At 51.4% G+C, this 17,208-nt stretch overlaps 1 protein-coding gene across 1 annotated transcript; it reads right to left on the bottom strand.

The window, feature by feature from the left end:
- Positions 1-141: 141 nt before the first annotated feature.
- GMPPB (GDP-mannose pyrophosphorylase B) lies at positions 142-10,764 on the bottom strand. Its single transcript, XM_037903694.2, is given in 10 exon segments — positions 142-654; positions 1,328-1,510; positions 6,979-7,106; positions 7,404-7,482; positions 7,911-8,069; positions 9,661-9,803; positions 10,063-10,111; positions 10,330-10,410; positions 10,491-10,514; positions 10,516-10,764. Coding segments are annotated over 10 exon segments (1,083 nt in total). The 5' UTR covers positions 10,621-10,764; the 3' UTR covers positions 142-522.
- Positions 10,765-17,208: the final 6,444 nt, after the last annotated feature.

Raw genomic sequence — 17,208 nt, 5'->3', positions numbered from 1 at the left:
GGGCAAGCCCCCAGTTGCCTCAGGGGGATACAGACACACAGGAGTGGTATGGAAAGTAGGGCTGTGCCAGCCCCAACTCAAATGGGGTGGGCAGGGACCACAGAACCAGCCACGGCACAAAGGTGACACACGGGCATTCAGCACTTTTAGACAGTGTAATTGTATTGGTTAGGGCCCTGTATACCTGGCCCTCAGCGGCACACCTGGCTCCTACCAGCACAGGCATGTTGCAGCTGTGGCCCCCTACTTTCCCTGAACACTTTCTACTGCTACAGGATCAAGCTCTTCCCCCTGCTGCCCCCCTGACAGCAGCCCCATGGCCACAAACCCCCATTAGCCCCTAGCTCCTCAGAGCACCGCAGCCCATGAGGGCCTAGTACTGCTCCCTGCTGTGAATCCCTCCTAGGCATCCTGGCAGAGATGCTGTGCCAGCAGAGCCAGCTCCAGTACCCACCCCTGCATGTGGGGCTCTGCTCCAGGAAACAAAGTGTTAACAGTTCAGTAGCAGGCCTGGCCCAGCAGCTACATGATGATGCGTGGTTCCGGCACCGACTCGGCGATGGACTTGTGCGGCAGCACATTGGCCCCGTTGAGATAGAGCTCATCATTGACGATGACGTCCTCACCCAGCACTGTCACGTTCTCCATCCGCACCTAACCGAGACAGGCCGCCTGTCAGCCAGTCCCCACCACATGCTTCCCCAAAGGCCGAGCTGGCAGGGTGGTAGCATAGTTGCAGCAGCCCTGCCCCAGAGGCAGCATGTCTCCCACAGTGTGGGTACATGGGTGGACTTGCCCAGTGCTTCATTCACCCAACGCTGAGCTGCCTCTCCTGGCTCCTGCTTGGGTCCCTCCCCCCACAACAAGCCCTAGGCTGGAGGAGAGATGGGACGCCCACCACTGCAGCGAGGCGCAGCAACAGGCCCCACCCCAACCTTTCCCTGGGCTGGGAGCAGCCTGGCCCTTTCAAGCTGTCAAGCCCCTCCCTTGCCTGCTCAAGGAGGAGGGATGAACTAGGATCTGGTCTCTCTAACTCAAGCCTGCCCCAAAGCCAGACTTCCACCCCAGAGCTGGAGTTTGTATCCTTGCCCCCAGCTGTCACCTCTGTTCTTCTGCAGAAAGGGACTGTGCCTTAGCACCCCCAAGCCAGCCAGGCATGGCCCCCTCCAGTGCCCCCAAAAAGAAAATGGTCACAGCCATGACTCACCAGGGAGCACCAGCAGCCATGTGTAGCCAACTAACCAGCAAGTGTCTATGATAAACACACAGCCAGCCCCCCTGTGTTGGGCCCTGCTGCAGGCATGCGCCAGCCTGCCAGGTAACTCACCCACTGACCCACAGACGACAGCCAGCCAACAATGCAGGACTCTAGCCAGGAGTGGGAGCGGATACGGGAGCCTTTCAGGATGGTACAGCGCTTGATCCGTACCCCATCCTCCACCACCACCCCAGCCCCAATGGTGACATTGGGGCCAATTGTGCAGTTCTCACCAATCTGAGCGCTTGGGTCCTGGAAAGGAAGAGCGAGGTGGGTGTGGGCCTACACTACAAGGGCAGCTACCTGCCCTAGCACCAATCCCTACTGCTCCAGCCCTCATGGTGCTAGGGGTATCTGGCCACGGCCTAGCATGGCTGGCTGGAGGAGCTGCCCTTTGAGAATAGAGCAGATGGGTAAGCAAGGAAAGTCATGGACCCAAGTCGTGGCTCATTCTCTGTCAGCATAGGGGACCCTCACCCAGCAGCAGGGAGTTCCCTGGCTCAAGGCAGCCCTGTGCTAGGAGATACCAGCCCACTTTGGTGAAGGAGGCCCCATAGCTCCCCCACAGAGATGAGAGCCTGCCAGCACCCCTCCCCGAATGCTGAGCCTACCAGTACTTAGACACCAGACCTGGTAGCCCAGCGAGGGCCTGCTTCTCAGGTCAGTTGCTGAGCTCTGTTGCAGGCAGGCAAGAGAGAGAGGGGAGTCTCTACCCCAGGCTCCTCTCTAGGCAATCTCAGGGTCATCCTGTCCCTACAGAACCATGCCTTGGCACAGTCCTGCATGGGAGGGATAGCTGCCCCTAGCCACATTCCCTCTAAAGGAAGTGCTGTTACAGCTGCTTGCAATGGCCTGTGCCTGCATAAGGGGCCAGCCCACCTCACTCAGCCCATGCAGACTGCTTCGGGGGGAGCTGCAATGCTCAGCCATACTCAAAGTGCTGTAGGTCAGAGGCCTCCTCAGGACCCCCGTGACAGCACAGCCCTCACCTTTCTGGGACCTGCTCAGCCAGCGAGGCTGCCTGCAAACCCCAGGTTTGTAGCACTCCACAGAGCTCTGCCCGACCCTTGGGATGAGTACGGCATGTGCTTGCTGTGGGCCTGTTTGACTGAAATGTATAGTGTGGGCTGGTTGGGGGCCATGTGCTGAGGCTAGCTGAGAGCTTCAATCCCTAACTGTTAACCTGTGAACTGTTAACCAGCGGGCAGAGCTACTCATGTAGACAAGGGTTGAAAAGACAGCTCCAAAGCAACAAGCGGACTAGTGAGAGAGGAGGTTAGAGAGTGAGCGAGAGAGCCAGATATACTTTCTATTCCCTAAAGTTAGGCCAAGAAACTATCCCTTCCCCCACCACAGGCTCCAAGAGTACAAATACTGCAGGCAAGAGTACAAGTCCAGGAGCAGAGCAGGGTCTCTCCAGTTTATTGCACTGAATACAGCATGGATGATTACCTGCCTCATAGACACGTGGCTGCAGGCAGCTCCTGGCCCTCAAAGACTAGAGTGGCTGAACTGACAGAGCTAAGGGAGACACAACGTTACAACGACTAGACTTTATGGGACACAGCAGAGCGGGCCCACCCCTGGCCTGACAGCCTCGGGGCTGCTGAGGAGGATGAAGGTCTCAGGTAAAGAACATCAAGCTGGAGCAAAAGGCAATAAACCCTTAATTGGGACCCTCATCTCACACTGAGGACACCCTTCCAGGGGGGAGACCCCACTAACTAGGAAGAGACAGGTAATAGTAATGGGGGATTCAATTATTATAAAACCAGCTCAGTTTGTGAGAACCACATGGTGAATTACCTGCCAAGTGCAAAGGTGCAGCTCTCAAGACATCTAGACAAACTTATGTGCAGTGCTGGGGAGGGGCCAGTGGTCATGGTACATGTAGGTACCAGTGCCTTGGGCAAGGCAGGGGAGGTCCTGGAGGCCAAATGTAGGCTGCTAGGTAAGAGGCTAGAGTCCAGGAAAATGGAAGTGCTCTATTACACTGAAATGCTTCCAATTCCATGTGCAGTGCCAGACAGGCAGATCTCATTGCGTGGATCAGACAATGGTGTTAGGAAGAGGGGCTTAGGTTTATTAGGGAAAGAAGGAGCCAATACCGGAGGGAGGGGCTCCACCGCACCCAAACAGAACCAGACTGCTGGCATGTCAAATTAAAAAGGTTGCAAAGGAGTTTTTAATCTAAGGGCTGGGGGAAAGCTGACAGGTGCAGAGGAGTGCATGGTTTGGGCAGACATCCCTTAGGGGAGGATCTATTAATGGGGATTCTCTATGTCCTAGTAAAGAGGCAAGGACAAAAATTGATAAAATGCAAGTAGGAACTGAACAGAAACAGTCAAATGAAAGAGTCCCATTCAATTATATCACATGAAGGCAGACAACTAAACACTGACCAGTTTTTTTATGCACTTATATACAAATGCAAGAAGTCTAAATACTAAGATGGGAGAACTTGAGTGCCTGGTGTTAAATGATTATAATCAATGGGAGACGGTAAAACCAGCATGCTATAGATGTTGTAACAACCGAGTAGGTCGTGCTAGTGGGGGAGTGTGAAAAAACAGAGTGAAACTTGTAAAAATCTTAAATGAATCAAACAGCACCACAGAACTGCTGTGGATAGAAATTCCATGCTTGAATTATAAGAGTATAGCAGTAGGAAATATACTACCGACCACCTGACCAGAATAGTGACAGTGATTATGAAATGCTGATAGAGATTAGAAGCAAATATAGTTGAACCGCTTGGTGATAGCGTCCATAATGTAATTAAATTTAACATCTGCGGGGTGGAGGGAATACCAAAGGAACTCATCATAGTAGCATTTAACTTAAAAAAAGGGGAACTACACAAAAATGAGGAAGCTAGTTAAAACAGAAATTAAAACTAACAGTCACATTAGTGAAATGCCTGCAAACTACATGGAAACTTTTTAAACTACCATAATAGAAGCTTAAACCTACACCACAAATAAAAAAAAAATAGTAAGAGGAACAAAAATAAATGCGACATGACGAACCAGCAGAGTAAAAGAGGTGGTGAGAGATAAAAGGCAGGCTTTATAAATTACAAGTCACATCTTACTGAGGAAAATAGGAGCCTAACCTCCGGCAAGTGAAGTGTAAAAGTATAATTAACATAAGAATGGCCATACTGAATCAGACCAACACTTCATTTAGCCCAATATCCTGTCTGTCAACAGTGGCCAATGCCAGGGGCTTAAGAAGATGAATGAATGAGACAGCTGAAGAAAGAATTTGAAGAGCAATTAGCAAAAGAGAAGAACTGCCAGTAAAAAATCCTTTAGGCTCATCAGAATCAGGAAGCCTTCCAAACAATGGGGCCACTAGGCCATCAAGGTGCCAAAGGGGCACTCAAAGAAGACAAGGCCATTATGGGGAACAAAATTAATTCTTTGCATCAGTGTTCGCTGCAGAGGGTGTGAAGGAGATTCCCCTCACCTGAGTCATTCTTTTTAAGTGACAAATCTGAAGAATGGTCCCAGATTGAGGTGACAATAGAGAAGGTTTTGGAACAAAGTGATAAATTAAACAGTAATAAGTCACTAGGACCAAATGTTATTCCCCAGGAGTTCTGAAGGAACTCAAATATGAAATTGCAGAACTACAAATGGTGGTATGTAACCTATCACTTAAATCAGCCTCCGTACCAGATAACTAATGTAATACCAATTTTTTTTTTTTTTTTTTTTTTTTTAAATGCTCCAGAGGCAACTGGTAAGCCTGACTTCGGTATCTGGTAAATTGATTGAAACTACAGTAAAGGAAGAATTCAGACACATAGATGAACACGATTTGTTGGGGAAGAGTCAACATGGCTTTTGTAAAGGGAAATCATGCCTCACCAATCTATTAGAATTCTTTGAGGGGGCCAACAAACATGTGGAGAAGGGTGATCCAGTGGATATCGTGTACGTGTACTTGGACTTGCTTTCTTAAGCAAAGTAAGCTGTCATGGAATAAGAGGGAAGGTCCGCATTGATCAGTAATTAGTTAACAGAAAACAAAGAGTATGAATTAATGATCAGTTTTCAGAGTGGGCAGACGTAAATAGCAGGGTCCTCCAGGGATCTGTACTGGGACCAGTGCTGTTCAATAGATTAGTAAATGATCTGGAAAAGGGGTAAACAGTGAGGTGGCAAAGTTTGTAGCTGATGCAAAATTATTTAAGTCCAAAGCAGTCTGCGAAGAGTTACAAAGGGATCTCATACAACTGGGTGTCTGGGCAACAAAATGGCAGATGAAATTAAATGTTGATAAATGCGAAGTAATGCACATTGGAAAACTTAATCCCAACTATACGTGCAAAATAATGGGGTCTATGTTAGCTGTTCCCACTCAAAGATGTTGGAGTCACTGTGGATGGTTCTCTGAAAACATCCACTCAATGTGCAGCAGCAGTCAAGAAAGCATACAGAATGTTGGGAATCATTAGGAAAGGGATAGATAATAAGTCAGAAAATATTATAATGCCACTATATGAAGCCATGGTATGCCCACACTTTGAATAATGTGTGTATTCTGGTTGCCCCATCTCAAAAAAGATATATTAGAATTGGAAAAGGTTCAGAGAAGGGCAACAAAAATGATTAGGGGTATGGAACAGCTTCCATAGGAGCGGAGATTAAAAAGACGGGGATTGATCAGCTTGCAAAAGAGACCCCAAGGGATGATATGATGGAGGTTTATAAAATCATGGCTGGTGTGGAAAAGGTGAATAGGGAAGTGTTATTTACCCCTTCACATAACACAAGAACCAGGGGTCACCCAATGAAATTAATAAGACAGCAGGTTTAAAACAAATATTCTTCACACAATGCACAGTCAACCTGGGAAACTCATTCACAACATCCCCTGACAAGGCCAAAACTATAACTGGGTTCAAAAAAAGAATACGATCAGTTCTTGGAGGATCAGTCCATCAGTGGCTATTAGCCAAGAGATGCAACCCAAGCACCAGGTGTCCCTAGCCTCTGATTGCCGGAAGCTGGGACTGGACACCAGGGATGGATCACTTGATAATGGCCCTTTTCTGCTCACCCCCCCTGAAGCACCTGGCATTGGCCCTTGTCAGAAGACAGGACACTGGGCTAGCTGGACCTTTGGTCTGACCCAGTGTGGCCATTCTTCTGTTCTGTTTTTTCACTCCCTCCCTGTGGGCTGGCCCCGGGCACTGCCCAAGGAAGAGAATTACAGCCAGCCCCTTTCCTTGGGCTGGAAAGCCTGAGCCTAGATGACCCCTGGCCAGGACTAGCTCAGGCTGGTGTCAGGACAGCAAGGGCCCTGTCTCAGTTTCCTCAGACAGGGCCCAGGCAGCCCACACTCCCCATCTGGGAGGGCCCCAGTGGGATGAGAGACCGGGCTGGGCTGGCCATAGCAGGCCTGCTGGGGTCCCACATGGGGTGCACAGGTTAGAGGCCAGTGCCAGTTAGTGTCCTGGGTCTGAATTTCCTAGCATACTGCAGCAGAGCTCAGTAAAGCCAAAGCCCACGGCCAGTTACAGAGCCCTACCATCAGAAGCCACACAAACCAGCTCAGCTCCCGGGGAATGGGGGGGAGGTGAGCAGCAGGGTGACCGGGGTACTGCAAGCCCACCATGGGTGTCACTGTGGGTGGGTCTACACCCACCCATGTCAGGATGGAAGCAGCATCCCAAGCACACCGCTAGGCGGAAGAGCACAGATACTCACCACCAGCACGTTCCCCACGAAGCCAGGGCCCGCATGCAGCCTCTCTGGGTGCTGGACCCTCAGCGACTGCAGGAACATGCACATGCCCGTCAGAAAGTCCTTGGGCTGCCCGATGTCCATCCAGAAGCCTGTAGGGACAGAGCAGCACTCTCAGCCTACAGGAAGGGCAACAGGGCCAGGTCAAGCCCCCACAACAAGCACAGGAGATTCCCCCCATCCTCCTGGATTGGCCCAGAGGAGGCAGCTCATATACCCACTTGATGCCACTGGCACAAGAGGCACACAGACTTGGGGCAGGAGGTTTCCTTTGTGCTGGGGCAGAGAGGGGGAGGGCCAGGACTGTTTCCCAAGGCAGAGCAGAGGGCGGGGAGATGGATGTCTCTTTTACTCTGGGGCTGGGAAGGGGTCTCAGCAGGGTCCCTTACCCTGCAGCTCCATGGCATAGAGTTCCCCATCCTGAGCCATCACCGGGAAGATCTCCTTCTCTATGGAGGTGGGCCGCAGCTGCAGACAGACACACAGCGCCCAGTCAGGGGCATCTCCTCCAGCCTGGTGCTCCCATTAACCTGGAGTGCACAGCCTCCCAGTTCCCACAATGCCCTCCAAGCACCTGGCTGTTAAACCTACATGCAGCCTAGAGATTCCAGGTGGTCATGAGAGCTCCTGGCTGGGCCTGGTCTCTGCTTCCATGCCCCCAGGCTCCACCTGATCTGTTTCAGTGCCCCAACTGCTGGGAACCCCTCCCCTTCCACAGCCTCCTGTCTTTAGAAAAACCCCAGCCCAACACTCAGCCTCCATCTGCCCTCTGCTACATATGCACACAAACCCGGGGAGGGAGGGGGTGCGGACCAGGAGACATGCATCCCTCCCTCCCGCCCCCAGCCATTGCTCTCCCTTCTGAAGGCTGGGCCCACAGGTGACCAGCTCCCTACCTGGATCCTGTGCAGGAGACTGGGGTTGAAGATGTACATGCCGGCATTTATCTTATTTGAGACGAACACTTGGGGTTTCTCCACAAAGCGGTGGATGCGTCCTGTCTCGGCTTCACACACCACCACCCCGTACTTGGAGGGCTCCTCCACCTTTGTCACCTGCAAGGCAAAGTCACCGCAAGGCACCTCCCTGTGGGATGACTGAGGGAAGGCCAGGTGGGCCAGTCACTACATTGGCCAGGACTGTTTCCCCTTTTTACAGGCAGGGAAACTGAGGCACAGGGAAAGGACTTGGCCAGGACTGCACAGCCAGTAGTCCCATTTCTGCCAGCTGTACTCAGGGGGGCCAGAACTGGCGGAGGGGGGGGTAGGGGCTGCTGGTTTGTATAATTTTTGGTGGTGCCCAGAACAGGTCCAAGTCTGCCCCCACCCCCCACACACACCTGCCTAAGGCTCTGGGAAGAAGTTTGGGTGCGGGAGGAGTGTGGGCTCTAGGATGGAGTTTGGCTGCTGGGGGCAGGGTCTGGGCTCGGGCAGGAGGTTCGAGTGCAGGAGGAGGTTTGGGGTGCTGGGTGCAGGAGGGGGTTTGGGCGGTGGGTGTAGGCTCTGGGCTGGGACAGAGGGTTGGGGTGTGGGAGGGGCATGGGGCTGGGCCAGGGATGAGGAGTTTGGGGTGCAGCAGGCAGGCTGCCCAGGGGCTGGGGGCCAGAGAGGACTCCCTCCAACCCTCTCCCCACTGTCAGCAGTGAGCTCCGGGGGAGGAGGGACCCCCTCCCCAGCCCAATACTCACCCAAGCTCCTGCAGGCTGCTGCTCAGGAGGTCCAGCCAAGATAAGCCCCCCACCCCCACCCCAGAGTTGCCTGCCAGGAGGGAGGAGTGGGGCTGCCATGCGCCTCCTCCGGTGCAGCAACTGTCTCAGCCTGCCCCCAGTGCCGCTCCCTTGTAAGTCGGCTGTGGCAGCTGCCAGCAAGGGAGCGTAGCGCAGAGCAGCAGCCCGCTGCCCAGAACAGACAGGGACACTCGGGGGAGGCGCATGGGGGCGGCAGGCGGGGCCAGGGGATGTTCCGCAGAAGGCACGTGGGGGTGGCAGGCGGGGCAGGGGGAGAGACCCAGCCCCAAACATTGGTGGAGCCGCCCCTGGGGGAGGGTCATAGAGGCAGTGGCAGGGCTGTGCTTCATGCCTGGGGAACTGATAATGTGATCAGTCCTCCCACCACAAAGCGTTGCCCCTGCCAGTAGCACCAGCCTCTTCCCAGTGGGGAGCCAAGGTGAGCCTTAGCCCCCTCATTTCACCAAGGAACCCTGCCCCCTGCTCCTCCTCTTCCTCCTGAGGCCGTGCCCCCTGGCCAGGCCAGAAGCCAGAGCCAGGCCATGGTAATAGCTGCGCAGGGAGCCCGGGCAACTGTGGGGAACCCCAGACCCTCCACCTGGTCTGGGTGGCGCACCTCCAGGGTGAGAACACAAGCTGGGGGCTGCTCTTGGCAGGTGGAGGGTCCTGGGACTCCCCACAGCAGCCCGGGCAGCTCTTATCCTGGCCCGGGCAGCTCTTATCCCAGCCCGGCTCCAGCTTCAAGCCAGGCTAGGGTGGGAGGGGCAGGGGGCATGGCCCCCCATTTTTACACAGGTTCCAGAACTCCTGGCTGTGCCCCTAAAAGCCCCGGAACAAGTGCAGCCTGGTACGCCAAGTCAGTAGGGGGTGGCAGGAGCCAGTCCTGTTCCGACCCCCAGGAGTCAGCCCTGGGCACTCACCACGATGGAGCCCTCCTTGCCGTGGTGCTTGTGGAAGCGCACCATGTCTGTGAAGGGGAAGTCGCAGATCACATCGCTATTAAGGACGAAGAAAGGCTCCGAGCTCTCAGTCAGCAGCTCCCGGGCCAGCGCCAGGGGCCCCGCTGTGGAGGGAATATGGCTCAGAGAGAGTTGGCGGGGGCAAGGCCACCCACTGCTCCCCAGAGTGGATACAACAGCTGCCAGCAGGCACTGGCTCCACCCTGCGCTGAGCTAGCCGTTTAGCTTCAGTTTTATGCAAGCGGGTGGCGTTGGGATGAGAAGCCTCACTCCATCCCTGTAAACCGCATGAGCAGGTAGTCGGGCCCCTCAGCTGACCCTGAAGGGGGCCCCACTGAGCATGTGGGATGGGCACAGACTCACCTGTGCCCAATGGCTCCTTCTCATGGGACAGGGAGATGCGAATGCCCAGCTGAGAAAGGTAAAAGAATCCAGGGTCAGGAGGATGCACTGCACTAACGGCCATTTCCTGCCCCCCCAAATATCCCCGATGGCACCCTGCTCTGCCCAACCCCCCACCTCCCCAGATGGTTTCCCCTGTCCCCCCATGCTCCCAACCCTCCGCCCCTTCCACATAGCCGCACCCCGCCCTCCAACCCTTCCACATGGCTCCCCGCGGCCCGGTCTCACCCGCTGCTCCTGCTCCCGCATCGCCCCCTCCAGCACCTCCGACATGTAGCTGACAGCCAGGATCACGTGATCGACGCCCGCCTGCCGGGGGAAAGGAAAAGCGCGTCAGCGGCGGGGGCTTGGGAGCCGCACGCGGGCGGGGTTCGGGGCCCGGGCCCTACCTGGCGCAGAGCCTCCAGCTGGTTGCAGCAGCATAGGCTTGTTGCAGAACTCCACCAGCGGCTTCGGGGTGCTGAGTGTCAGCGGCCGCAGCCGGGTGCCGTAGCCGCCCACCAGGATGAGCGCCTTCATCGCCCTGTGTCGGGAGGGGAACCGCCACGTCAGGCCGGCGCGCGGGGGCAGGGCCCGCCCCGCCCCCTTTCCCGGCTCCGCCCCTTGCCCGACCGTCTACCCAGCTCCTTTCCCCGGGCCCAGCCCGCGCTCATCCACCGGCCTCAACACCTGTCCGGCTCCGCCGCCGCCCCTCAGGCGGGGGAAGCCTAGGCCGGGCCTCCTGACCAATCCGAGCGGCAGACGTGTCCCTCCACCCTGCCGGCCAATCATACAGCACGCAACGGCATTCCCATAGTAACCACAAACGTCACAGCAGCGACTACCGCGCGCGGGGAGCTGGTCTGGCTCAGGAACAGCCAGATCTCAGGAGCCAGGGCAAAGCCCGCCCCTCGCGTAGCGGTGCCGACCGGTTCCGCCAGGCAGCCCCAGGGGGCGGCCTCCCGGCCCCGCCCCAGCCTGCGGCTTGGGTGGAGCGGCCGGGGCGGTGTGCCAGGATACAGCGGGGGCGGCGAGGAGTTTCCCAGTCTTGGGGCAGCTGGGCCAGGGCAGGGTCAGAGAGGAGGGTGCACACAGAAGAGCTGTAGAAGCAAAAGAGAGAAAACGACAACTGGACCTGCTAGAGCAGCAGAACCAGAACCACCAACTGCCATCACTCCTAAAATCTGCAAATGGGAGCACTTATGTCATGCATATAGTGAGGAGGACATTATTGCTGAATATCTGACTACCTTCGAAAAGCTGTGTGTAATAGATGCTTTCCCTGGTAATAAGAGAGTTCCTACCCTGATTGCAGAATTAACTGGTAAAGCTCAAAATGTATTCAATGGAATACCGATTGGAGATGCTTTAGACCAGTGGTTCTCAAAGCCAGTCCACCGCTTGTCAATGAAAGCACCTGCAGGCCGAGTCAGCTTTTGTTTACCTGCCACGTCCACAGGTTCGGCCGATCGTGGTTCCCTCGGCCCGCGCTGCTTCCCCAGTGGGAGCTGTGAGGGGCCAAACCCACAGACACAGCAAGTAAACAAACCGGCCCGGCCCACCAGGGGCTTTCCCCGAACAAGTGGCAGACTAGCTTTGAGAACCACTGCTTTAGACTACTGTAAATTTAAAGATAGTGTTTTGCAAAGTTTTCAGATTACCCCCTGTCAGGGTTCCCTCCCCACTCTGAACTCTAGGGTACAGACGTGGGGACCTGCATGAAAGACCCCCTAATCTTATTTCTACCAGCTTAGGTTAAAAACTTCCCAAGGCACAAATTCTCCCTTGTACCTTGGATTAGGTAACACTGCTACCACCAAGCAATTTAGACAAACTCAGGGAAAGGACCACTTGGAGTTCCTACTCCCCCCTAATTTCCGTCAAAGCCCCCATATCCCCTTTCCTGGGGAGGCTTGAGAATGAACAAGATGAGCACAGACACACAAAAAACCCCAATCAGATTTTAAAACAAACAGTACTTTATTAGAAAGAAAAAAGGTAAAAGAAGCACCTCTGTAAAATTAGAATGGAAGATAATCTTACAGGGCAATCAGATTCAAAAACACAGAGGATTTCCCTCTGGGCCAGACTTTAAAGTTACAAACAGAAAACCAGGAATACACCTTCCTCTCAGCACAGAGAAAATCACAAGCCAAAACAAAAATAAGCTAACACATTCGCTTGCTAGTACTTACTAATTCTAATGGAGTTGGATTGCTTGCTTCCTTGATCTATGTCCAGCAAGCACACACAACAGACAGACCAAAAACTCCCCCCCAGATTTGAAAGTATCTTGTCCCCTTATTGGTCCTTTTGGTCAGGTGCCAGCCAGGTTACCTGAGCTTCTTAACCCTTTACAGGTAAAAGGATTTTGTGCCTCTGGCCAGGAGGGATTTTATAGTACGTATACAGGAAGGTTGTTACCCTTCCCTTTATATTTGTGACACCCCCAAAACATATAGAATTAAATTTAGGAATCTTAAAAGGGTTGTTGGGAAGAGTAATGAGGAATACGTAAACAAAATGAAAGATTTGTTGGGAAAATGGGTGAGGGGTAAAAAGGTGGCAAGTTTTGAAGGAATGCTTGATCTTGTTGCTCAAGAGCATTTCTTGAGCATGTGTAAGGCTGATGTAAAGCAGTATCTATGGGATAAAAATGTAAAAACTGTGGATGAGACGGCTTTTTTAGCTGATGCCTTTGAACAGAGTGAGGCATCTATTGAGAGCAGGCCACAGAAGAGGGGTTTAAAACCGGTGGGAAGGGAGGATCCCATTTTGCCCCTGGGAAGAGAGAAGGGGGTTGGGAGCCTAGACATTTTCTTACCCAAAAACATCCCTCTACTGGTAACTCCCATCCCAAATCTTCTGTAAAAGCAGAAGAGCCCAAAAGGTGCTATCAATGTAATTCCACTGATCACCTAAGGAATAAATGCCCTGTGCTAGGAGGAAGCAGACAACCAATAGCTCATGTTAGTTCTGGTATCCTCAACACAGAACCCCCCCCCCCCCCCCCCCCAAGCAATTGAAACCTATCATACTGGTTTTGTGCGATTAGCCTCTGCAGAACCAGATATGGAGCATGTTAAAGTTGTCCAGATTAATGGCAGGGAATGCTTGGGGCAGAGGGATACAGGGCCCCAGATCTCTCTGGTTAAGCAGAGTGGGGTCCCAAAGGCCAGTATGCTACCTGGCCAAATGGCAGAGATTGTGGGGATTGGCAAAAGCAGATTCCTTGTACCACTAGCTAAAATCCATGTGGTGTGGGAAGGTTTGGAAAGTTTTTTGATTGTGGAGGTAATGAAATACCTCCTAGTGCAGGGGTCTCAAACTCAAATGACCACGAGGGCCACATGAGGACTAGTGCATTGGCCCGAGGGCCGCATTACTGACACCCCCCACCTCATTTCCCCCAGCCCAGCCCCCACTCCACCCTTTCCATGAGGCCCCACCCCTGCCCCGCCTCTTCCCATCCCTTCCCTTCCCGCATTCCAACCCCTTCCCCGAAGTTGCCCTTTTCTGAACTTTTTCTAATGCCAGTATATCTTTTTTGAGATGAGGGGACCACATCTGTACGCAGTATTCAAGGTGTGGGCGTACCATGGATTTATATAAGGGAAATAAGATATTCTCCATCTTATTCTCTATCCCTTTTTTAATGATTCCTAACATCCTGTTTGCTTTTTTGGCTGCCACTGCTCACTGCGTGGACGTCTTCAGAGAACTATCCGTGATGACTCCAAGATCTTTCTCCTGATTAGTTGTAGGTAAATTAGCCCCCATCATATTGTATGTATAGTTGGGGTTATTTTTTCCATTGTGCATTACTTTACATTTATCCACATTAAATTTCATTTGCCATTTTGTTGCCCAGGCACTTAGTTTTGTGAGATCTTTTTGAAGTTCTTCACAGTCTGCTTTGGTCTTAACTATCTTGAGCAGTTTAGTATCATCTGCAACTTTGCCACCTCACTGTTTACCCCTTTCTCCAGATCATTTATTAATAAGTTGAATAGGATTGGTCCTAGGACTGATCCTTGGGGAACACCACTAGTTACCCCTCTCCATTCTGAAAATTTACCATTTATTCCTACCTTTTGTTCCCTGTCTTTTAATCAGTTCTCAATCCATGAAAGGATCTTCCCTCTTATCCCATGACAGCTTAATTTACGTAAGAGCCTTTGGTGAGGGACCTTGTCAAAGGCTTTCTGGAAATCTAAGTACACTATGTCCACTGGATCCCCCTTGTCCACATGTTTGTTGACCCCTCAAAGAACTCTAATAGATTAGTAAGACACGATCTCCCTTTACAGAAACCATGTTGACTTTTGCGCAACAATTTGTGTTCTTCTGTGTGTCTGACAATTTTATTCTTTACTATTGTTTCAACTGATTTGCCCGGTACTGATGTTAGACTTACCAGTCTGTAAGTGCCAGGATCACCTCTAGAGCCCTTCTTAAATATTGGCATTACACTAGCTACCTTCCAGTCATTGGGTACAGTAGCTGATTTAAAGGACAGGTTACAAACCATAGTTAATAGTTTCACAATTTCACATTTGAGTTCTTTCAGAACTCTTGGGTGAATGCGACCTGGTTCCAGTGACTTGTTACTGTTAAGTTTCTCAATTAATTCCAAAACCTCCTCTAGTGACACTTCAATCTGTGACAATTCCTCAGATTTGTCACCTACAAAAGATGGCTCAGGTTTGGGAATCTCCCTAACATCCTCAGCCATGAAGACTGAAGCAAAGAATTCATTTAGTTTCTCTGCGATGACTTTATCATCTTTAAGCAGAGCTTTGGAGCTGTGCTCCGGCTCTGCTCCAGCTCCAGGCAAAAACCTGCAGCTCCACTGCTCCGGAGCTGCTCTGCGGGCTCCGCTCCAAAGCCCTGTCTTTAAGTGCTCCTTTTGTATCTCGATCGTCCAGGGGCCCCACTGGTTGTTTAGCAGGCTTCCTGCTTCTGATGTACTTAAAAAACATTTTGTTATTATCTTTTGAGTTTTTGGCTAGCTGTTCTTCAAACTCCTTTTTGGCTTTTCTTATTATATTTTTACATTTAATTTGGCAGTGTTTATGCTCCTTTCTATTTACCTCACTTGGATTTGACTTTCACTTTTTAAAAGATTCCTTTTTATCTCTCACTGCTTCTTTTACATGGTGGTTAAGCCACGGTGGCTCTTTTTTAGTTCTTTTACTGTGTTTTTTAATTTGGGGTATACATTTAAGTTGATCCTCTATTATGGTGTCTTTGAAAAGTGTCCATGCAGTTTGCAGGGATTTCACCTTTTTATTTCTGTTTAACTAACCTCCTCATTTTTGCATAGTTCTGCTTTCTGGAATTAAATGCCACAGTGTTGGGCTGTTGAGGTATTCTTCCGACCACAGGAATGTTAAGTGTTGTTATATTATGGTCACTATTTCCAAGCGGTCCTGTTATAGTTACCTCTTGGACCAGATCCTGCGCTCCACTCAGGACTAGATCGAGAGTTGCCTCTCTCCTTATGGGTTCCTGTACCAGCTGCTCCAAGAAGCAGTCATTTAAAGTATCGAGAAATTTTGTCTCTGCATTTCATCCTGAGGTGACATGTACCCAGTCAATACGGGGATAATTGAAATCCCCCACTATTATTGAGTTCTTAATTTTGATAGCCTCTCTAATCTCCCTTAGCATTTCATCATCACTATCACTGTCCTGGTCAGGTAGTCGATAATAGATCCCTACTGTTATATTCTTATTAGAGCATGGAATTACTATCCATAGAGATTCTGTGGAACATGTGGATTCATTTAAGATTTTTATTTCATTTGATTCTACATTTTCTTTTACATATAGTGCCACCTCCCCCTCCCCCATGACCTGTTCTGTCCTTCCAATATATTTTGTACCCCGGAATGATTGTGTCCCATTGATTGTCCTCACTCCACCAGGTTTCTGTGATGCCTATTAGATCAATATCTTCCTTTAACAGGAGGCACTCTAGTTCACCCATCTTATTATTTAGATTTCTAGCATTTGTGTACAAGCACTTTAAAAACTTGTCACTGTTTATTTGTCTGCCCTTTTCTGATGTGTCAGATTCTTTATGTGCATGTTTCTCGTCTGATCTGGCCCATACTTTATCCTCTACCATCCTCTCCTCCTGACTAAAATCTAGAGAATCTCTATCAATAGACTGTCCTCTAAGAGAAGTCTCTGTCCGATCCACATGTGCCTCTGCAGCAATCGACTTTCCCCCATCTCTTAGTTTAAAAACTGCTTTGCAACCTTTTTAATGTTAAGTGCCAGCAGTCTGGATCCACTTTGGTTTAGGTGGAGCCCATCCTTCCTGTATAGGCTCCCCCATCCCAAAAGTTTCCCCAGTTCCTAATAAATCCAAAGGAGTTGAGACCAACTCCTGCACTGCAGCTGGAGGCAACACCACATCAGGAAGGGATGGGGGTATAATGCCTGCCAGGGAGAGAACTGTCCAGGTTGTTAGCTGCCAGCGCGTCGCAGCTGAACCAGAGATAAAATCAGCTCTAAGGAGCATAGAGAAATGTGTCCCAGAGAAGCGGCAGGGAACCTCAAAAACCACTGAGGTGGGTGAGGATTCCTGTGACTCTGTAACATAGGGAAGCAGAGTGCTTCCAAGTATGGGAGGGGCTAAGCCTAGCTCCTTTCCAGCAGAAGGCAACATGCCTTCAGATGCAGTGGCAGGAGACATGTTGTCATTGTCAGTGATTAAGGAAACTGTCCCAGTTGTTAGCTGGCAGTTTTTCAGCTGAACAAGGGATAGAACCCTTCCTAGGGAGCACAGAGAAATGTGTCTTAGGAGGGGGCCCAGAGGAGGAAACTGGGGAAGGAATAGTGGGGGTACAGGAATGTCTCCTCACTGGTCATTTGGGAGAGGATGCCCAGGACAGAGTGGCTGAGTCAGCATCTGTGCACCCAGGCACTCAGCCCATGACCCAGGTTTTAAGAGGGAACGATGTGACCGACTTCCTGGAGGGGAGCAGTCACACGGCTTACTTCTCAGCGACAGAGAAAGGGGTGATGGAAGGTACTCCAATCCAGGTCCCTGTTTTTCAGGATGCTATTTCTGATAAGTTTTTGGAAAGTAACCGTGTCTCTTTACATCAAGATGCA

This window comes from Chelonia mydas, chromosome 7, assembly GCF_015237465.2.
Source record: "Chelonia mydas isolate rCheMyd1 chromosome 7, rCheMyd1.pri.v2, whole genome shotgun sequence".
Taxonomy (NCBI): domain Eukaryota; kingdom Metazoa; phylum Chordata; order Testudines; family Cheloniidae; genus Chelonia; species Chelonia mydas.
This window is presented reverse-complemented; position numbering and strand designations above follow the sequence as displayed.